The sequence below is a fragment of the Salmo salar genome, chromosome 16 (assembly GCF_965601325.2).
Source record: "Salmo salar chromosome 16, fSalSal1, whole genome shotgun sequence".
Taxonomy (NCBI): domain Eukaryota; kingdom Metazoa; phylum Chordata; class Actinopteri; order Salmoniformes; family Salmonidae; genus Salmo; species Salmo salar.
Window position 1 is genome coordinate 7,804,287 of NC_138306.1, and position 23,844 is coordinate 7,828,130.

At 42.9% G+C, this 23,844-nt stretch overlaps 1 protein-coding gene across 1 annotated transcript; it reads left to right on the forward strand.

Moving 5' to 3' along the window:
* The first annotated feature begins 21,434 nt into the window (after positions 1–21,434).
* Positions 21,435–23,254, forward strand: LOC106573155 (alpha-1,3-mannosyl-glycoprotein 4-beta-N-acetylglucosaminyltransferase C-like). The gene is made up of 3 exons (XM_082962447.1): positions 21,435–21,571; positions 21,662–21,794; positions 21,915–23,254. Exons 1-3 carry the CDS (start codon positions 21,443–21,445, stop codon positions 23,054–23,056), a joined length of 1,404 nt encoding a protein of 467 aa, XP_082818573.1. The 5' UTR covers positions 21,435–21,442; the 3' UTR covers positions 23,057–23,254.
* The last annotated feature ends 590 nt before the right edge of the window (positions 23,255–23,844 follow it).

The window sequence follows — 23,844 nt, forward strand, 5'->3', positions numbered from 1 at the left end:
ATGTCACTTGTGAAATCAAATAAAATCTCATTTTATTTGTCACATGCGCCGAATACAATAGGTGTTTCATCTTACCGTGAAATGCTTATTTACAAGCCCCTAACCAACAATGCAGTTCAAGAAATAGAGTTAAGAAAATATTTACTGAGTAAATTGAAAAATAAAATAAAAAGTAAGACAATAAAATTACATAACAATAATGAAGCTATATACAGGGGGTACTGGTACCGAGTCAACGTACCGGGGTACAGGTTAGTCGAGGTAATTTAAACATGTAGATAGGGGTAAAGTGACTATGCATAGATAATAAACAGCGAGTAGCAGCAGTGTAAAAACACGGGGGGGGGGGGGGGGGGGGCATTTGATCAAATGTTAAGCATTCTTATATTTTGGGGGTAGAAGTGTAAGGGCCGACGCTGGAGACGAGAAACAAGTACAGGGATTGAACATTTAATGGAAAACGGACATCAAACAAAACAAGAACAGCGTCTGGACAGAGGGAACCAAACGACATTACGACAATAATGCTGACATGGGGAACAAAACTGAGGAACAGACAGATATAGAGGGGTCCAGGTGAGTCCAATGAGCGCTGAGAAGGGGAGCGGAAGCAGGAGCAGGCATGACATGGGCGCTGGACAAGCCGGCTGAGGCGTAGAAGTTTGACGAGCCGGCTAAGAGTGAGCGGGAGCAGGCGTGACAAGAAGCTGTTATCAGTGTAGATGAAGAGATTGAGACAGGTTAAAGAATGATTTTTAAGCATTGAGACATTTAAGACATGGATTGTGTATGCTTACCATTCAGAAGGTTTAATTGGCAAGACAAAAGATTTAAGTGCCTTTGAATGGGGTATGGTAGTACCTGCAAGGCGCACCAGTTTGAGTGTGTCAAGAACTGCAACGCTGCTGGGTTTTTCATGCTCAAGAGTTTACTGTGTGTATAAAGAATGGTCCTCCACCCAAAGGACATCCAGCCAACTTGACACAACTGTTGGAAGCATTGGAGTCAACATGGGCCAGCATCCCTGTGGGACGCTTTCGACACCTTGTAGAGTTAGAGTTCATGGCTAGACGAACTGAGGCTGTTCTGAGGTCCAAAGGTGGTGCAACTCAACATTAGGAAGGTGTTCCTAATGTTTTGTACACTCATTGTGCATAGATCCCAGACAATATTGTGTCTGTGGCTTTTATGTTAGTTTTATTTCAATTTTCAGATGTATGCCTTTTTGATCAGTGAAAGAGTGGCTAGCCAGTTAAACATATTGGCACAAAGGTTAAGCTGTCAAAGTAAGAGCTTCTTGATGTATTTTTCAATCCTCTTATTTCAATACAATCTCCTCTGATCGATCATGTGTTTCACTCAGTAAGCTTTGAAGACACAGATCCTATTAAGATTTTAAAAGGATTCCTTTGTGAGGTATAGAAATGTAGAGACATCCAGAGATACAAGCCAATCTTGTTCACTAATGGGTGGCAGAGACTGTAACTTGTTCAAGGAATCTGAAGTAGCCTATCACTTTGTGGAAACAAACAACAACTCAAGATTTAGGCTGAGCACTTACTGTGTTTTCAGCCTAAAGTATAGGCCTATTAAAGTAAGACGTGTGTGTTCGAAATGTTCTACTGTATGTACCAGATGTGTATGTAAACTCAGCAAAAAAAGAAACGTCCCTTTTTCAGGACCCTGTCTTTCAAAGATAATTAATAAAAATCAAAATAACTTATTTGTAAATGGTTTAAACACTGTTTCCCATGCTTGTTCAATGAACCATAAACAATTAATGAACATGCACCTGTGGAACGGTCGTTAAGACACTAACAGCTTACAGACGGTAGGCAATTAAGGTCACGGTTATGAAAACTCAGGACACTAAAGAAGCCTTTCTACTGTCTCTGAAAAACACCAAAAGAAAGATGCCCAGGGTCCCTGCTCATCTGTGTGAACGTGCCTTAGGCATGAGGACTGCAGAAGTTGCCAGGGCCATAAATTGCAATGTCCGTACAGTGAGACGCCTACGACAGCGCTACAGGGAGACAGAACAGACAGCTGATCGTTCTCGCAGTGGCAGACCACGTGTAACAACACCTGCACAGGATTGGTACATCCGAACATCACACCTGCGGGACAGGTACAGGATGGCAACAACAACTGCCCGAGTTACACCAGGAACGCACAATCCCTCCATCAGTGCTCAGACTGTCCGCAATAGGCTGAGAGGCTGGACTGAGGGCTTGTAGGCCTGTTGTAAGGCAGGTCCTCACCAGACATCACCAGCAACAACGTGCACAAACCCACTGTCGCTGGACCAGACAGGACTGGCAAAAAGTGCTCTTCACTGACGAGTCATGGTTTTGTCTCACCAGGGGTGATGGTCGGATTCGCGTTTATCCTCTTCAGCATCTCATCCTGTCAGCGGGATCAAAATCCAGCGAAAAATCATATCGCCATTAGCATTTTTTTCCCCCGTTTTATAGATACACCTCTCCTGAATCGACCCACGTTGTCCGATTTCATTAAGGTTTAACAGGAAAAGCAAATCATTAGATTATGTTAGAGAAGTCCATCGTAAAAAGCAGCAACATAGCCATTTTCCGACCAAACACATGCATCACAAATAACCAAAAAACAGCTAAATGCAGCACTAACCTTTTACAAACTTCATCAGATGACACACCTAGGACATCATATTACACAATGCATGCATTCTTTTGTTCAATAAAGTTCATATTTATATATGAAAACAGCATTTTACATCGGCGTCTGACGTTGACTAACTATTTTCCCGTCAAAAGCATCCGATGAAACAGTGCTACAATTTACTGAATTACTATTCAAAAACATGTTTAAAATGTAATATTGTCATTCTAAGATTTATAGATGAATATCTCTTGAAAGCACCTGTCATACCAGATTTAAAAATAACTTTACTGGGTAATCACACTTAGCGATAAAAGGGGATGCGATACTCAGAAAATGAGCTAGTAAATACAGCTCGGCGCCATCTTGGAACAATCGCATATCACATCTAATGTTGTATAATATTGTCAATAATCCCTTACCTTTAGTTGTCTTCATCAGAAAGCACTTCCAGGATTCCCAGGTCCACAACAGATGTATTTTCGGTCGAAAAAGTCCATCCTTTATGTTCCATTAGCTTGCTGATGTTAGTGCGTCCGAAGGGCGTATCCAACTAATCTGCCTTGCGCGCCACAGTGGTTTCGAAATAATACTTTTTTTTCACATTTAGGTTCGTTCAAACATGTCAAACGTTGTATAACATAAATCTTCAGAGCCTGTTTCAACAAGAGAGCCAATAAGATTCGAGGGGGACGATTTCAATGTGTTTCAAAACGTTTCCAAAGGTGGGGGTAGACAGGGCCGCCGGCGTCATAATGGTGATGGCCCTCCCGCTGTGACCAATTTCCAACGCGTCTCATTCACTGAGTTTCGACAGTCGAAGGCTCAAAACACTTTGTAAAGACTGGCGACATCTTGTGGAAGCAATAGGAAGTGCTCAATAAACGATATCTCACGGTGTGAATTATAGGCGACGACGTGAAGTTGAGTCCACAATTCAGAATTCCACTTCCTGGTTCAATCGGTCTCGGGGTTTTGACTGCCATATGAGTTCTGTTATACTCACAGACACCATTCAAACAGTTTTAGAAACTTTAGGGTGTTTTCTATCCACAGGTATTAATTATATGCATATCCTAGCTTCTGAGTCTGATTAGTAGGCCGTTGAAAATGGGCACGAATTTTTTCCAAAATGCGCTGTGGCGCCCCCTATCCTAGGGTAACGTCAAGAGGATTTATTGTCGAAGGAATGAGCGTTACACCGAGGTCTGGAGCGGGATCGATTTGGAGGTGGAGGGTCCATCATGGTCTGGGGCGGTGTGTCACAGCATCATTGGATTGAGCTTGATGTCATTGCAAGCAATCTCAACGCTGTGTGATACAGGGAAGACATCCTCCTCCCTCATGTGGTACCCTTCCTGCAGGCTCATCCTGACATGACCCTCCAGCATGACAATGCCACCAGCCATACTGTTGATTCTGTGCGTGATCTCCTGCAAGACAGGAATGTCAGTGTTCTGCCATGGCCAGCGAAGAGCCAGGATCTCAATCCCATTGAGCACGTCTGGGACCTGTTGGATCGGAGGGTGAGGGCTAGGGCCATTCCCCCCAGAAATGTCAAGGAACTTACATGTGCCTTGGTGGAAGAGGGGGGTAACATCTCACAGCAAAAATGGGCAAATCTGGTGCAGTCCATGAGGAGGAGATGCACTGCAGTACTTAATGCAGCTGGTGGCCACACCAGATACTGACTGTTACTTTTCATTTTGACCCCCCCTTTGTTCAGGGACACATTATTCCATTTCTGTTAGTCACATGTCTGTGGAACTTGTTCAGTTTATGTCTCAGTTGTTGAATCTTATGTTCATACAAATATTTACACATGTTAAGTTTGCTGAAAATAAACGCAGTTGACAGTGAGAGAGGTTTCTTTTTTTGCTGAGTTTATAAGATAATGTGGATAAAGAGTCTCTGCCAAGTCATTAACCAGTTTATATCTTGTTTAGTCCACATTTCCCTCTTTGTTTTGGCCAGTCCATTATATAAAATCTTTGGTCATGCAGAATATAATAGTTTTCTAAACACTTATACATTAACGTGGATGCTATAATGATTACAGATAATCCTGAATGAATCGTGAACAATGATGAGTGAAAAAATGGGGGTATGATATTTGTGCGTCTGTAACTTTCTCACTCACCATTATTCACGATTCATTCAGTTCTATCCGTAGTCATGGTAGCATCCACATTCATGTAGAAGTGTTTAGAAACATATTCTGTTCGTCTTTACAATTAAAGTGACTTCAAAATGACACAATACATTGTTCACCATTAATTTCTATTGGGCATAAAATAATCTCAAACAGTAAATGTCACAAGCTTGATGTAATCATTGGGCGCTATGGATATGGATGAAAACACCGTCAAATTAAAGCTGACAGTCTGCACTTTAACCTCGTAGTCATTGTACCATTTCAAATCCAATGTGCTGGAGTACAGAGACAAAACAACAAAACATTTGTCACTGTCCCAATACTTTTGGAGCTCACTGTATCAACAGTACTGCCACAGCAGCATAACATTTTATTAACACTTGATAAGACTTGATTTACATCATCATCAATATTCGGTCTGATTGGCTGATAGCCTGCACATACAGTCGCAGAAAGAGAAAGGAGCGGCTGTATCTCCGACCTAACTCCATTCGTTCTTCAGTTGGGAGGTGCACGTATGTCAGGCCAGCAGCAACGCAGGTAGTCTAGACACTAAATAACCACCATATACAAAAATATCCACACAAGCCACTAGCCATATATCATGAGTGAGAAGATCAGTGTTGGGATGAGTTACTTGGAAAAGTAATATATTACATACTACTCATTGCATTGAACAAAAGAAATGCGTTATATTACTAGTGAGATCACTCTGCGTTACTTTCATTTAAAAAAATGAATCTCTAAATCTCACCGTTTGTTTGACTGTCATAGGGAGCAAGGCGAGCTGCATGCGTCTACCAAAGAAAGGACACTTACTAACTCAGGTTTGATCACCGCTATTCGGCGGAGCAAACGTTTCGAAAGGGAAGGCGTAGTGTTTGAGTGTTGAAGTAGAGGTGGTTGAGCAACACCGGGCTGGGACTGGAGCAGAGATGGATGGAAAGGTAGGGGGGTTAGGGGTTGTGGAGTGTAGCGATAGAGGGGGAAAAGGTGGAGAAAGAGTTGTGCGAGTAGATGTGAAGAAGAGAAAGATGGAGGATCTTTTGCAGGTCTCGTCAGGGTAGAGTAGTGATGAGGGAGGTTCAGTTCGCAGTGTTGTATGGAGAAAAGTGGAGTTCTAAGTGTTGGTGAAGTGAGTCCGATCGCTTTGACCAGTGATTGGAAGAGTAAATTCGGGGAGGTTATGTCTGCTAAAGTCTTTGTGATGAAAGTTTGGTGGTGTTGTGTATCGATGCTAAACAGCATGAGTAGGCTCTCAAACTCAAATAGGTATGTAAATGAGTGGTTGTTAGTAGCATGCCAGATCAAACCGGATGGAATTGGGTAAAGGGAGTTATTATGGGAGTTCCAGAAATGTTTAACGTGAAGTAAATAAAGGACCACTTGAAGGCAGGCTCTCTTATTGAGGCAAAGCGCCTCCAGATGACACGAGATGGTAAGAAGGTGGATAGCCTGTCAGTGCTACTAAACTTTGAGGATCTGGTACTGCCAGAAAAAGTTAGGATTGGGTATATGAGTTACTATGTGCAAATGTATGTTTCCGAAACCATTGCATTGCTATAACTGTCAAAGGTTTGGGCAGGTGGCAGCTTAATGTGTGTGAGAAGATGAATATGGGGAATGTGGAGACAGGGTCCAGTTAAAGTGCTGTGTGGCATATATTATTCAGGGCCCTCATTTCTCAATGTTGCGTACAAACAGAAATGTTCGTAAACCATACGTGCGATCATTTCTAAGCAAAGTGTGGGATTTATCAATTTGTACTGATACTTGAGAATGTGCGTAAATTGAAGCACACCGATGGACCCTGCGTACGCACAACACCTTGTGGTAGAAAAGTCAAACTGCTAGTGAAATACCATCCATCAGGGCCTTCCGGGTGGCACAGTGGTCTAAGGTACTGCATCGCAGTGCTAGCTGTGCCACCAGAGACTCTGGGTTCGAGCCCAGGCTCTGCCGCAGCTGGCCGCGACCGGCAGGCTCATGGGGCGACGCATAATTGGCCCAGCGTCGGGGAGGGTTTGGCCGGCAGGGATATCCTTGTCTCATTGTGCACTAGCGACTCCTGTGGTGGGCCGGGTGCAGTGCATGCTGATTTGCTAGGTGTTTGGTAGGTGTTTGGTAGGTGTTTGGTTGGTGTTTCCTCTGACACATTGGTGTGACTGGGTTGGATGTGTTGTGTCAAGAAGCAGTGTGGCTTGGTTGGTTGGGTTGGATGTGTTGTGTCAAGAAGCAGTTTGGGTTGGATGTGTTGTGTCAAGAAGCAGTGTGGCTTGGTTGGGTTGTGTTTCGGAGGATGCATGGCTCTTGACCTTTGCCTCTCCTGAGTCCATATGAGAGTTGCAATGACAAGACAGTAACTACTACCAATTGGGGCGAAAAAGAGGTACAAATAATAAAATAAAAATACCATCCACCAAATGGAGAAAGGATTATAGTGGAAAAAATATAATACATTAATATTTTATTCATGTATTTCTTTCATAGACACTTAAGCTACTAATAGTTTTCTCAGGGTGCTTTCGTGTTCATAAACATGAAACCAAGTGTAATTGAATAATAAAGTAAATCTGAAGGAGGTTGGAGGCAATTTAGTTAAACCAGTTAAATAATATTAAAGGCAACACAGCATTGTGACTTGTCCAAAATGGCAAATCTTGCATTGCTGGAGGATCTGGCACAAGCTGCATTACCCAGGGAGCGTGTTTTCAATGAGGGTGCAGATTTTTTTTGCTGAGAGCGACGCTTGGCTTATTAGTAGATTTAATTTTCCAAGGCATATTTTATTGTATCTCTGCAACCAACTCTCTCAAGTATGAGTAAGGGAGACGAAATGCAGCAATGCCATGCCAGTGCATACCCAAGTCCTCTCCACCCTGGGATTTTTGGCCACTGGAACATTCCATGTGAGATTGCGGATCGGTCTGGCATTTCACAATCGACCATGAGCCGAATATTGCCTGCAGTCCTTCATGGCATTATTTCATTGACCCCACAATACATACAGTTTCCGTACACTGCAGTGCAACAGGCCAGATGAAAAGGGATTTCCATACCATAGCTGGATTTCCCAATGTCGTAGGAACAATTGACTGCACCCACATCACAATCAAAGCACCATCATTGAACAAATTCAACTTCATCAACAGAAAAGGTTTCCATTCAGGCAATGTGCAGGTCATCTGTGATTCACATTTGGCTTTGTTGAATGTAGTGGCCAAATGGCCAGGTGGGACACACGATTCATTCATTGTGCAGAACCGTTCAGTCGGCCTTAACCTCCAGGAAGGAGCTGTTGAGGACGGATGGCTTACTGGTAAGTGACTTGTTCTATTTTCAAGGTTTTATTTGCCATCCTAGACTTCTACTGGGAAACAATATCTGAATTGTGTTCATAACTGCAGGAGACCGGGGCTACCGATTAAAATCATGGCTGATGACTCCCCTCACAAACCCCTCAAACCAACAAGAGGCAAGGTACAACCGAGCCCACGCATGCACAAGAACAACATTGGAGCGCACCATAGGCTTGCTGAAAGGGCGTTGCCTGTGCTTGTCTGGGACAGGAGGCACACTGCAATACCAGCCTAGAAAGGTTTGCAACAGAAATGACATTCCTTCAAATGCCATTACGTGAATGTAATACAATGTGCAAATTCCTTTTTAGGTTTGCTACACTGTCAAGGCTTGCAGTGTGCTCCACAACATTGCAATCAAAAATGGCATTCCACTGAATGATCCACCCAGACCCGATGAGCCCATGCCTGACAGGGTGTGTTTCCCACCACCTATAGCTCTGGCACTGAGGACAAGAGTCAATATCATACAACTGTTTTAGGTATCTGTTCTTCCAAATATTGTAATCAAATCGACAAGGAAAACACATTTACATTGCACCAGAATTTATTGTCTCATGTTGACACAATCAACAAGTTCTTTCAATTATTGATTTCTCTCTCTCTCAGGCCGTTGCATACATCCTCCAGCTGCTGTTTGGAGTCCAAGAATTGATGTGTTGATCTCTTCTTGTTGTTTCAGGACTGCGTCAGTCAAAACATGTGGCGCAGCTGAAGCGCTCGCCAAAGAGGACACCCTTCTTGTAGGCTGAGGGGTCAGGCAAATCACTGACATCTGTGAAGATTTCATGTTTTGTTATATTCATTTTGTCACACACACACACCCCACCCACCCACCCACACGACTTAATATGGTTGCGAAAATAAAGCTTGACTTACCATCAGTTGGTGTGTCTGGTACTCCTTCAGGGTCTGGAAGAGAGGTCTCTCCAATTATGCTGCTACTGCGCTGGTCCATAGCAGACTGTTCTGCAGATGAGGCAGAATTTACCACAGCTCTAACCTGCTCCCAAGCAATATTTTCTTATCTTATGGCTTGTTTTGCATACACTTCGTTGATCAAAAGTTCTATTTCTGCGTCCGAAATGTTTTTTTTTCTTTGTCTTATATGATTTCTCCATGTTGGCGGATGGAAATTTGTGACATTTCTTGCAGCGTTAAAGGGAAGGTTTGTGACCATAACTGTTCATTTAGGCTGGTTCTTTATGTAAATGAGACTTCACAAGTAGTGATTAAGTCAATATTTCCTCCACTTTGAGCCAGGAGAGATTGGCATGCATATTATTAATGTTAGCTCTCTGTGTACATCCAAGGGCCAGCCGTGCTGCCCTGTTCTGAGCCAATTGCACTTTTCCTAAGTCCCTTTTTGTGACACTTCTCCACACAACTGAACAGTAGTCCAGGGGCGACACAACTAAGACCTGCCTGTAGGACCTGCCTTTTTGATAGTGCTGTTAAGAAGGTAGAGTAGCCCTTTATTATGAACAAAAGTCTCCCCATCTTAGCTACTGTTGTATCAATATATTTTGACCATGGACATTTTACAATCAAGGGTTCTGACAGCAGCCACCATCCTGCAGCTCCATATTAGCCTTCACTGCCGAGCTGCGACGAGTCTTCAACCCCCCAGTCGGCGGACGAGAAGCGGCCAGCCGACTGTTCAACACCAGCCAAGGGGACAGACCAGTGGCTGACTTCGCAATTGAGTTCCGCACCCTTGCCGTAGAGAGTGGGTGGAATATGGAGGCCCTGGTCACTGCTTTCCACCAGGGTTTGTCTAACTCCATCAAGGATGAACTGGCCTCTCAGGAACTGGGAGAGGACCTTGAGTCCTTGATAATGCTGGCAATCAGGTTTGACAATCGCCTCCGAGAACGAGTGAGACAGCGCCTTTTTGACACCACCCCAGTATCCCTGTTGCCTGAGCACCTCAAGCCCCCCGAACCCAGCATTGAGGAGCCCAAGCAGATGGGACGCACACATCTGAGCACACAGGAGCATGACAGGCGCATGAGCGAAGGCTGCTGCCTCTACTGTGGAGGTCTCGGCCATCTCCGTGTTACATGCCCAGAGCTAACGGGAAACGCCAGGGCTCGCCAGGACAAGGGGAGACCCTGATGAGCTGTGCAGTTACCTCCCGGCAACCCAGCCACCATCTGTCACTACCCACAACCCTCCACTGGGAAAAACGTCAGCACCAGATTCAAGCCTTCGTGGACTCCGGGGCCGCAGATAATTTAATTGATCAGGACTTCGCCAGAGAATTTCAGATCACTGCATGAAATGTCCCATTCATCTGCAGATTCAAGGCCTCAATGGATGGCCCATTGGCTCCGGTCAGGTGGAATATTAGACCAAGCCCATTCTACTGCAGGTTGGGCTGAACTACTCAGACTATTGGTTTTCTTCTGATCACTGCTCCCGGGAGAACTCCCTTATCCTAGGGTACCCCTGGCTAGCACTACACAACCCACTATTCTCCTGGTCCACGGGACACCTACTAGACTGGGGTAAGGACTGCCAGACTAAATGTCAAAGACGCCCACCAAGAGCCTCGCCGTGTCTTCCTGCATCCATTGACGACCAAGACTTCTCCACTCTCCCTCCCAAATACTTCGACCTCCGGTAGGCCTTCAGTAAGATCTCATGATTAACCTTGTCTTTCGACTACACGGATTTCCCCAGGACATTGTCTCGGATCGTGGGCCCCAGTTCGTTGCACGGTACACGAAAGCCTTCTGCTCCCTGTTGGGGGCGTTGGTGAGTCTCTCCTCTGGGTTCCACGACTAGTTGATGGTCGTCCGCCCTACACTGTCCAGCGTCTGTTGAGGGCTCATATTGTCCGAGGAACCCTGCAGTACCTGGTGGACTGGGAGGGCTACAGCCCCGAGAAGCAGGTGTGGGTGCCTGCCCGGGACATCCTGGATCTGGGACTTGTTCCGGATTTCAACCAACTACGTGGTGGTCGCCCTGGCTCCACGTCTGGAGCCACTCCTAGAAGGGGGGGTACTATCATGGTTCCACCTGTCACCAGAGGGCGGCAGAGATCATCCTAGAGGCAATTATGGCACTCAGGTGTGTTCTATTACTCATTATGTGTTTTCTGTTGTGCTTTGCAGAAGCTTGAATTGTTTACCGTGTGCGGTCGTTTCCTGAGTGAGTTTGAGACTTAGTGTTTGTTGTTTTTTTAAAGTGTACTGTGATCCTGTGACTACCGTTCTTAGTAAAGTACTATGTTTATCCTTAACCACTGATTCCTCGTCTGGTCTCTTCTCTGCGCCTGGGTCCAACCTCACCATGTCACAATGGATCTGGATACTGCTTTCAAGCTCATTTATGCAGCATTAGTAAAGATGTGATCAACACATGTTGATGATTTCATTCCTGTGATGTTTGTAACTACCCTGGTAGGTTGACTGATAATCTGAACCTGGTTGCAGGCACTGGTTACAGTTTGAAGCTTTTTCTTGAGTGGGCAGCTTGATGAAAGCCAGTCAATATTTAAATCACCCAGAAAATATACCTCTCTGTTGATATCCCATACATTATCAAGCATTTCACACATGTTATCCAGATACTGACTGTACCAGTCAGGAGGAGATTGAGACAGTGGAACATGTTCTATTTCAGTGCCAGCAATATGGGAGAGAACGTGAGAGATTGTTATTAGATTTATTGAGTGATGGTTTTGAAGAGCCAAGCTTAAGAGAACTGCCCCAAAAAAATCTTCAGGATTTAATTCTGTATTTCGTTTCCTTAGGGAGACAAAAATAATGGGTAAGATTTAGGCCTTCCCTGTCTCACGTCCACACTCAAGTCCAGTTGATGGCGGTAATGCACCTTAAAGTTGGTTGCCAACCGCCGTATAAAATCTGCAGAAGATAAAGGTTTGATAACAAGTCTCTCTTTTCATCTGTAGCTGTGCTTTTCTGTGCTAGTCTACAAGTGCTGCGCTATCATATGGGCTGCTTAATTAGCCTATATATACTGTAAGCCAAACATCTGTACAGATTCCCTATCTTTTCATTCAAAATCTTTCTCTCGAGCTGGCAGTTGTGGTGATTGACTGCACGTACACGGACCCCGAGAGATGTATAGAGGGCACACTTACCACTAGACGGAAAATCGCTCCATGGGCTTTGCTATCACAGAAGTGATCGATGGAAAAGATCGGAGGTGTGCCCACTATACATTTTATATGGACAGAAGCTGTCATAACATTTCTAGCCTTTCTCCGCTCGCTTGACAACTAAATGAGGAAACAAGTTGAGCTCAGATCATGGAAACACGCACCCGGTAGAGATATGATTCTGAAAGAAACCCACGTGTTGATTGACAAAAAAACTGTAACGCCTCGAACACACCTACAGTGTCATTGCACAAAATGGTACGCAGCATCATCTGGATATGTCACGACTTCCGCCGAAGTCCGTCCCTCTCCTTGTTCGGGCGGCGTTCGGCGGTCGACGTCACCGGCCTTCTAGCCACCGCCGATCCACTTTTTATTTTCCATTTGTTTTGTCTTAGTCTTACACACCTGGTTTCAATCACCCAATTACCTGTTTATTATTTAACCCTCTCTTCCCCATGTTTGGTTCTGAGTGATTGTTTGTTGTATTGTGGTCCGTATTTGTGGGCTTGGTAATTTTCTTGTATTTTGATGACTTTGAGTAAAGTTACTTTTATTTACTAATCTCTGCTGTCCTGCACCTGACTCCTCTGCACCAGCTACACATAGATCCTTACAGGATATGTGTGCAACAAAGTTCAACATTCGCCTTCTGCTACCATTTCTGTCAAACCGCCTACAAATACAATTTGAGGCATATATTCCATAAAACCAAGTATGCACCACACAGAACACACTGCAACTGCCTCTGCAATGCAATGCTGCAAGGTAAATGCAGCGTTCCATTGGAAATGAATGTATTTCTGGTGTACCAAAACACAATAACATTTGTAGGCGTGATCGAGGGGTAATATTATTACCCAATTTGGAAAAGTAACGAGTTACGTTACTCTGTTACTCATAAGAGTTATCTGACTACTTAACATGTTGCTTTTGTAATGTATTACCCGCAACACTGTAGATGATTACGAATATTATATTATGAAGTTATTGTTTAAGAGCATTGAAGATGCTTCTTCAGTCATCAGAACAAATTTTATTTCCATCTATGCTTTTGGGGTCCGATTCAGACATAGGAAATGTATGCCTTTCTTATGGGGGTTTTCTGAACATTTATCTGAAGTCATCCCTTTAAATACTGTGTACCTTAATTTGAATTTTCCCAACAGACTCAATATAATATATAGAGAGAACAGGTTCCGAATATTAGGGATCAATGAAAGAAAACCATCTAAATATTTGTATATTCATTTTTGTTTCAGTACCAATTGGTAGATTTAAAAATACTCTCATCTTGTAGATCATTTAGGGTTAGCAAAGTACTTATGAATCATAAAGAAACAGGTTTGGAGAGCCTTTACACACAAAATATATTGCTGAATAAAAAAATGTATGGTTTGATTCATTCTAAAAGTTGCCATATTCAATTGTTCAAACCATGTAATATTGGAAGGTGAGAAAAGTGTACAATAGGGTTTGAAAAATAGTCCTTTAAATCTACCCTACTAATTATAGAACTGTGATGACAACGGCCCAGTCGCCATGAACCGTGACACAGGCTCCAGGTTTAAACAGCTATGTGTGGTCTGAGTTCCATAATGATTCAAATAGGCTACATGTCCCAAATTATTGCACAATGTTAGCCTAATATGGTCTACTATTGCTAGCAACCCTCAGGAGCAACTACACGGACGTGACAGAGGAAAGAAAAGTAAATGGAGTGTAATGGAATGATGCAAAATGTAGGCTACGAATTGGAGAAAACTCACTAAAGTTACGGTTATAAATGTATGTGGGAATTACTGACGGTGGCTACCAATAGTGGCTAATATTTAACATGATACAAATGTAAAAAAAAAAGAAAAGAAGAAAAGTCTGGGCATACACGTAATTAAAACATTCTAGAGCGCATATATCAATTCGGTACGTCCGGCGCTACAGAAGCCTATCGCTTTGGTCTCCAAATTCCATCCCTGCAAATTATGAGGAAATACCATAACAAATCTGAACGCCACAGCTATTTATACTTAAAAAAAGATTGCTTGTTTTTCGTTTTTATTAAAATCAAAAAACAATCAAAAACCAAGCATAGCCTTCACTCCCCTCAATAAGGGCTGTTTTTTTTGTCCTGCCAAATGCAACATATCAATAAAAGGTTTGACTCGTGAGACTGCCTTGAAATAAATATTAATCACCAAAGCTTTATTCAAAAATCAAGTTAGGAAGCAGCGTTAGGTCTTTGTCCAGCTCCTGTGAAAAGTTTGGATGTGCATAAAGCCTCCATATTCTACCATAATATTATATGCCCACGGGGAGCAATTATGGTGCCTGTCACTGTATTTAGACATAACCTATTTGAAACAAGTTGTTGTTTCGTTTTGATTAGAATTTGAATATAATTATTCACTCTTTTTAAGCCTTATCAATAGTGAATTTAATCTTGCTTATTAACATAATGCAATTTACAGAAAGGTCTAGCCCCTATATCAGTGTAAATGCCCTGTTTAACAATATATTTCCATATTGAAGCCATGCAATTAGACTTCTTACAATGTGGACTGCAAACATGTTCAACATATTTAGCAAAGATTGGATAGGCCTACATACATTTTATTTGGTTTATTTTGGGCTATTTAATTTAACAAACTATGATATAATGGACTAAAATTCAATATATACCATTACCGCCATTGCTAAGATTTACCATTGCGTTAGGTTTGCTACAATAGAGCCCGAGATGTAGATGTCACACTACATACAGTGTAGATGTGCATTGTGGAAGGCTCTTTCCTTGACCCCATAAGCATAACACAAGCTCCCAGGTTTACCTCAAGTCAGAATACAAAACCGAGCTTCTACACTTTTTAGGAAGCTATGTGGCTTTTGAAGAATTAATAAGCCTGTCTTATTTGAATGTGTTGAGCGTTGCAGGCAGTCTCTAGAAGCCCCAGTTTCACATTATCTTGACAGTGCCTTTGATGGTCACTGCTAACATAGGCAAGAGGGAGCGAAGCATCCGACAATGCAGAGAGAGTCAGTGGAGACCAACTCTACTGATCCTGACTGAGCTTTATTGTCTGGCCCCTCTCCAGCATCGCACCTTTGGCTTAGCCGGATTTATATATGACTGACTCATAGCATTCATGCAAAAGATTCTCTGGAGTCATTACCGACTGAGATTTGTGGGAGGAAATGCTAGATGGGCTGTAACTCCTACGTGCCAGCTCTAGTGAATCACGGACAGTTCAGATGAGATTTCTAAATGGGAAAAGAAAACAGGTTCTAGACAGTCTGTTCTAGACATGTTGTTACTTACAGAGAATGGACCCCCATCCCCGGTCCATTTTCTGTGATCTGGCCTCAGGTGTACCCGAGCTGAACCTTCAGTGATGCTTTTATTCATCTGAGTGCTGTTGTTTTAAACAGGGTGAAACCGTGCGTGAAACTTTGAAAAGATTTACACTTGATTTAATCACATAACCTGTTGATGGATGCAAAAGGGCTGAAATAGCAGAGCAGTGTGCAAGTTATCGACCGGAAGAACACGATTAGAATGGATTTGGTGAGAACAGGGAAGAGACTTTCCAACCGCCTGCAGTGAATTTGTAATCCAGCAGTCTTTGAGGAAATGTCGGTGGCAGAACGGGTCTCTCATTACTCTGTCAGACAGACCTGCAGAGGAGCAGATTGGGAACGAGACAGACATCAGGCTGTATTAAGATTCAGCCTCTCCTCAATGCCCCAACAGACAGCTGGGTTGAAGAGAGAGGGATTCTTGTTTAGTGAGATTTCATCTGGGTATGTGACACCGACCATAATATAATGACTCAGGTTAGTTGAGTCTGGCTGTTCAGTGGCATTTTAGTTAGTTGTTGGCGGTGTCGTTGTGGCAGAGTTTAAGCTTGCCTCATCATTCACTGCATAACTTTCAGCATGTAGTCCTTGTGGAATGAACAGTGATTGGATTTCCACACTTATTTCCACCCAAGCTGTGTTTGTGACGGCAAAGCAGACATTGTTAGTTATGCGGATACAGAACAAGTACTAGGGGGAATATCAGACCTTCGTCAGTGTTCGTCTTTGATGACAGAGTGTCACCGATAACTGCTGCTGGATCATGTAAGCTGCCTGACGCACTCTGCTCCTGAACCCAACTCAGACACTTCTGCTATTACATTCCTTCACATCCCTCAGCCTGTCATTCTGACTGTTCCTAGGTTTCCTGGAAAGATTACATTTTCACTCCTCATGTCAGTTGAGCCACTAAGTGTCACATTGGTTTAGATTACAACGCTGCCCTGCAGCCTCTAACTACCGCTCCATTAGAGGGGTTGTGTCCGGTGTCATGAACCCCCCGTGTCATTAATCGACACTGTCTGTTGCGAACAGTCGTTAATGCAACTTTATTAATCAGTCATTACAATTGTTTTCCTTTGCCTCACTGAGATCAGACCTGCAGGACCCTCTGATGTCACCACACCATTACACCGGCGGTCACTATGGAGACCAACATCTAATCGAGGCCTGTATATTGCATCTTTCAATCTTCTCCTACTATCTCCTGAAAGACTCCTGAAAGACTGCAGTGTTTTGTATTGGTGCTCTTTGGGTTGTAAACACAATTTGACTACTGGATTGTGTAAGGGAGGGAAGTGACGCTAGGCTTGTGAATACAGATTTGACATGGACAGGGCAAATTACTCAACATGTCAGTGTTCACGTCAATGTAAATGTGCTGGAGTCAGCAAAATACCATATTCGTCCGTAATAATCCGCAATAATATCCTACCTACTAACGTGCTTTCCTGTTGTGTGTCTAGATCCATTCTCTCATGTATAATATAAATTCGAAATCAAAATAACAGCTTTTCTGACAGTCTGATATCATCACTATTCTCTTCTTGGCATTTGTGCAACAACACACATTGTCATGTCTCCAGAACGATCTATGGCAAGTGTGGTCCCTCGGGGCATTGTTGACTTGTCACAAGAGGGCCATTTGTTATTGGAAATGTAACTCAGAATAGCTGTAAAGTTCCCAATACTGCCCTGGTGCACCGCTGATTTGAAAGTCATCACATGCTGGGTAAGTATCATCACATTCCATTTAGATGCTAGAACTAGCATCTAAATGATAGAATAACGTAAATCAGCCCTAGGAACTGAAAGTTGATCTATTGTCAAATATCAACAGCTGCACTGGAAACATTAAAAAGGGTTTTTCTTAATTTTTTACTATTTTCTACATTGTTGAATGATAGTGAAGACATCAAAACTATGAAATAAAACATATGGAATCATGTAGTAACCAAAAAAGTGTTAAACTAATCCAAATATATTTTAGATTTTAGATTCTTCAAAGTAACCACCCTTTGCCTTGATGACAGCTTTGCACACTCTTGGCATTCTCTCAACCTGCTTTTCCAACAGTCTTGAAGGAGTTCCCACATATGCTGAGCACTGGTTGGCTGCTTTTCCTTCGCTCTGTGGTCAAACTCATCCCAAACCATTTCAATTGGGTTGAGGTCAGGTGATTGAGGAGGTCATCTGATGCAACTGATGCAACACTCCATCACTCTCCTTCTTGGTCAAATAGCTCTTACACAGCCTGGAGGTGTGTTGGGTCATTGTCCTGTTGAAAAACAAATGATAGTCCCACTAAGCGCAAACCAGATGGGATGGTGTATCGCTGCAGAATGCTGTGGTGGCCATGCTGGTTAAGTGTGCCTTGAATTCTAAATAAATCACAGACAGTGTCACCAGTAAAGCCCCCCCACACCATCACACCTCGTCCTCCATGCTTCATGGTGGGAACCACACATGCAGAGATCATCTGTTCACCTACTCTGCATCTAACAAAAAGACATGGCGGTTGGAACCAAAAACCTTACATTTGGACTCACCAGACCAAAGGACAGATTTCCACCGATCTAATGTCCATTGTTCATGTTTCTTGCCCAAGCAAGTCTCTTCTTCTTATTGGTGTCCTTTAGTAGTGGTTTCTTTGCAGCAATTCGACCATGAAGCCCTGATTCACACAGTTTTTTCTGAACATATGATGTTGAGATGTGTCTGTTACTTGAATTCTGTGAAGCATTTATTTGGGCTGCACTCTGAGGTGCAGTTAACTCTAATAAACGTATCCTCTGCAGCCGAGGTAACTCTGGGTCTTCCTTTCCTGTGACGGTCCTCATGAGAGCCAGTTTCATCATAGCGCTTGATGTTTTTTCCGGATTGACTGACCTTCATGTCTTAAAGTAATGATGGACTGTCATTTCTCTTTGATTATTTGAGCTGTTCTTGCCATAATATGGACTTGGTCTTTTACCAAATAGGGCTGTCTTCTGTATACCACCCCTACCTTGTCAGAACACAATTGATTGGCTCAAATGCATTAAGGAAACAAATTCCACAAATTAACTTTTAACAAGGCACACCTGTTAATTGAAATGCATTTCAGGTAACTACCTCATGAAGCTGGTTGAAAGAATGCCAAGAGTGTGCAAAGCTGTCATCAAGGCAAAGGGTGGCTACTTTGAAGAATCTCAAATATAAAATATATTTTGATTTGTTTAACACTTTTTTCAATGTGTTATTTCATAGTTTTGATGTCTTCACTATTATTCTACAATGTAGAAAATAGTAAAAATAAAGAAAAACCCTGGAATGAATAGGTGTGTCCAATCTTTTGACTGGTAGTGTACATACTGGCCAGCCAATCTCAGCTTCATTTCCAGGGATATAATGATATACATACCATTTGGAAGAAGTACCCCATCTTCGTTCCCTATTTGATCATCTTTGTTGTCTCAATAGTCATTCCTATTATTATTAGTGACATATGGAAGCTTTCCCCGAGACACAATAACACAAAATCACATGTCCCCTAACACCCGTAACCCAGATCATCGATTTCTCCTTCTGCCAGATGAGCTTTGACAGCCCACACAAACGAGAGTAGAGAAAGAGCAGGCTGGGCTAGGCTCAGTGCCCATCATCACTCGTCCTGAACACAAGGAAATAATCGCCCATGCATTTCCAATCTGAGACAGTAATAAAACAAAGTGACAAAATGGATGCTACCACAGTCACAGCCCAGCAGCACTGAGGACACTCAATGACACCGTAACCACTTTCAGCATCACTGCCATTCGAATGTGGTGAGATGAAAGGGGAGAGATGTGGACATTTTTGATGAACCACAGCTAAGTGAATAAGTGAATTATGGACAGCATGATCCTATTTTATGATCATACAGTACGTTGAATATCATAGGCTATGGATGGTATATGTCATAGTCCTTCCAATAAAAGCCCTCTTATATCAAGGAGCTGAGTGGGTTGGTTGAAGAGAGTGGTTGTGTATTGGCTACTTGTCATTGTTACAGAGATAATGTAACTGTCACTTGTAATATCTTGTTTTTTAAACGATGGATTTAGTGATCAAACTGGAGGTTCAACACAGCAGTGAAGCTCTTCTCTCCTTGGTTGGCATTGTCTTCAGTGTTTCAACCGCCAATGCATCAGTGGATAGCGATACATTAACTCTATGTGCTGAAGACCGCATGCATACATAGTGTTGGGCATGAATATTTGAAGAGAGCTTTGAGATCGTTAAACTCAACTCACTGGTCCCCATGCATCTTTAATGGGGTCTGCCCCTCTTGTCCAGAAGCAGGAAGGGGATAACTGCTGGGGTCCTATGTCGGAGAACTAGCAGCCTTCTTCCTTGATTAATAAGTAAACACAGTCAACAGGGCAGAGATGCAGTCGGAAAACGTCCAGTCACAAGCAGATTTGTTTTCTTCTGAAAGCAATGCTGTTTAAAAGTTGATGATAACCCAACTCCTTGACCTCAGCACTTAAGATTTTTACACTTGTCTTGGCATCTTCACCCATACCATAACCTACAGTAGCTGAAATATAGCCCCTTATCTAACAACATCGATGATGTTTACAGAATACATTGATTCTTTGCTTTGAGCATATCGAATGTAATATTTTCTCTTAATCTTTTTACAGTCTCAGCTCTGTTGCCTGTGTTGCAGATGGATTCACTGCAACAGTGTAATTTTACAGGAAGCTTGGAAATTGTTAGGAAATGAGCCTAAGGTGGAGCTCGGCTGGTGTGCATGCACACGCTGAATTCTAAACACGAGCTTCTGCTCCGAGGCAAGTGAGACCAGTTAGTTGTCAGTAAGGAATATATTCACCTCTTCAATATTATGTTTTTTATAGGCAGAGTACGATCAATTTCTTCCTGTCAGCATAAATTCATCTCAGAGGCTGTTTATACATTACAGAAAATGTTCAGGTGGAATCAGACACCCTTGCAATAGTACAGCTCATATTGCTACAAATATACTGCAAGTCTCTCAGCAACACTTCCAGCTACACCAACCTTTCTCTCTCTCTCTCTCTCTCTCTCGCTCTCTGTCAAGAGACCAACTGTTGTGCTACATGGAAAATGTATGTTCCTATTCAATAAAGCTTTTGATCCAGGCTGTTTCCAGAGTGTTAACTGAGTATTTACTTTTAAGGTCAGAGAGAAACATGAAAGGCTTTGCTGTTCCGCCAGTGGCGAGAATAATGAAGACGGGAGGCGTGAGAAATGATTAATGTGTGAGCCAGCCTCTCCCAGGCCCTTCTCAGCATTTAGCACTTTGACCCAGGTTAGCTCTCCACCAGAGGCCCACCGGGGAGGGCTGGAGATGGAGGGCCGTATTCTGCAACACACCGTATAAGTGTGTGTATGGTTCAGTGCCCATCACACACACACACACACACACACACACACACACACACACACACACACACACACACACACACACACACACACACACACACACACACACACACACACACACACACACACACACACACACACACACACACACACACACAGTATGCATACATGTGCAGTTTATATATATATATACACACACATTTCATATGCATACTGCTGACTTCAAACAAGCACATCAACAAACCCATGGCACAGGCAGTTCTGTACAGTATGTGCACTCACACAGACAGTGTACATTCGACAATACTGGATTGATATCAATATCGCCTACCTACACCGTAAACAGAGAACGATAATGATGATAATAATTTGTTCAAACCTTTTTCTTTTCTGTCCTACATGAAGTGTGTCTCCATCATGAGGCTGGTGTGGAAGTCCCTGGACAAGATGAGGTGTTTTCGTAAACGCTCCACCATCCCCTTCCTGGGGGTCCTGATCACATCTCTTCTGTTCTTCAACCTGTACATGGAGGATGCATACGTCTTGGTAGGTTATTATTGGCTGTCTCTGGATCTTCCTTCCTATGACATATTTGTGTTTTACATTTGAGTAACAATATAGTCATTTTTTTAGGAGGCGGGTAAAAGACAGCTGATGCATCCTTCAAACTCTGAGAGATATGTTCACAACTTTAGAGACCTCACGAATTTCTCTGGAACCTTAAATGTCACATACCGTTACCTCGCTGGGAATCCACTGCCCCGAAAAAGTAAATATACCTTTTATTTTAGATATGTAGAGATACACATAGTATGTATATTATCCTGAAAGTCATTGATTTGTTAAAAAATAATTTGATTTGGAATCATATCAATGTTTGTGTTTACAGAATATCTAACCATTGGGTTGTCATCTGTGAAAAGAAAAAAAGGGAATTACCTGATGGAGACAATCAAATCCATTTTTGACCAGTCCAGTTATGAGGAACTGAAAGAGATTGTGGTAGTGGTTCACCTGGCAGACTTTGACCTGGCCTGGTGTGAAAAGCTGGTGCAGGACATCTCCAGGAAGTTTGCCCACCACATCATCGCTGGGCGTCTCCTAGTGATCCATGCCCCTGAGGTGTACTACCCATCACTGGATGGGCTGAAAAGGAACTACAATGACCCAGAGGACAGAGTACGCTTCCGCTCCAAGCAGAACGTGGACTACGCCTTCCTCCTCAACTTCTGCACCAACCTCTCAGATTTTTACATGATGCTGGAGGACGATGTGCGCTGCTCAAGGAACTTCCTGACATCCCTGAAGAAGGTGGTCACCTCCAGGGAAGGCTCCTACTGGGTGATGCTGGAATTCTCCAAGCTTGGCTACATAGGGAAGCTCTACCAATCAAGTGACCTGCCGCGCCTGGTCCACTTCCTGCTCATGTTCTACCAGGAGATGCCTTGCGACTGGCTCCTTATTCACTTCCGGGACCTGTTGGCCCAGAAAAATGTGATCCGCTTCAAGCCCTCTCTGTTCCAGCACATGGGCTACTACTCCTCATATAAGGGAGCAGAGAACAAGTTGAAGGATGATGACTTTGAAGAGGACTCTATTGACATCCCTGACAACCCTCCTGCCAGCCTGTACACAAACATTAATGTATTTGAAAACTATGACGCCACCAAGGCTTATAGCAGTGTGGACGAATACTTTTGGGGGAAACCCCCCTCTACAGGAGACTTCTTTGTCATTGTCTTTCACGAACCAAGCAATATTAGCAAAATCAAAATCGTGACAGGAACGGACGATCGTCAGAATGATATCCTGCACCATGGAGCTCTGGAAGTAGGAGAGAAGCTGGTGGGGACAAAGAGAGGAAGGCAGTGTTCTTCCTACATCACGTTAGGGGAGTTTAAAAATGGCAACATTGAGGTTCAAGACGTGGACCACAAGATTGCCTTTGACATCCAGTGTGTACGTATTGTGGTGACTGCCAGTCAAAAAGAATGGCTGATTATTAGGAAAATAAGTCTGTGGACGACATAGTTGGCACACAGAGGGCCCATACCAACTGGACTAAAGTGTTGTATTCATTTATATATATTGATTATATTGGATGCTCTATGGTTTATATTCCTTTATACTTTGCATACAGTAGCCTACATTTTTTTGAATTTGAAACAATTAGACTATTGGGTTGTCAACATTGTATGTTTTTCATAAAATAAAATGCAGACAATTGTGTTTGGGTTTCTAAAAGGGTTTCTAAAAGAGAAGTTATCAAATATGTGTTTTTCACAGGTTTACAGAAAATACACTCATGCATGTCCTTAATAAATAGCAACAATTATACAGAGACAAGTGTTAAAAGATGGCTGTGATACGTTTCAAGTGGAGAACGTAACACTTGCTTTTTCCCATCTTCCGAGGAGCTGTCATACAGTGCATTACACTCAGAGGAATGAGGTAGATCTTTCTTTCTCTACACATACAGTATTTACTTCAGTGAATTGGATGATGTTTGGTTCTCCTGGAATTACATTAAACTTTTTCTCTATGAACGACCCTACAACAAAATTAAATCTTCTCAGGAAAGGAAAGGTTAGTTCAGACAAATAGTTCTACAGGAAGTGCAACATCTTAGTGAAGCACTTGAACATTGGTCGAACAACGGCATAATTGGTGCTGCATTGGTTTCTACTAGCAGTGAGAGGAGAGGAGTGCCCCCTGCTGGTTCTTCAAAATCACTTCCAGCAGTACAGTATCTGGTCAGAGAGGAGTATTCGGAACAAGATGCCCAACTCCCCCCTCACTATCTTTCCACCTGTACCATG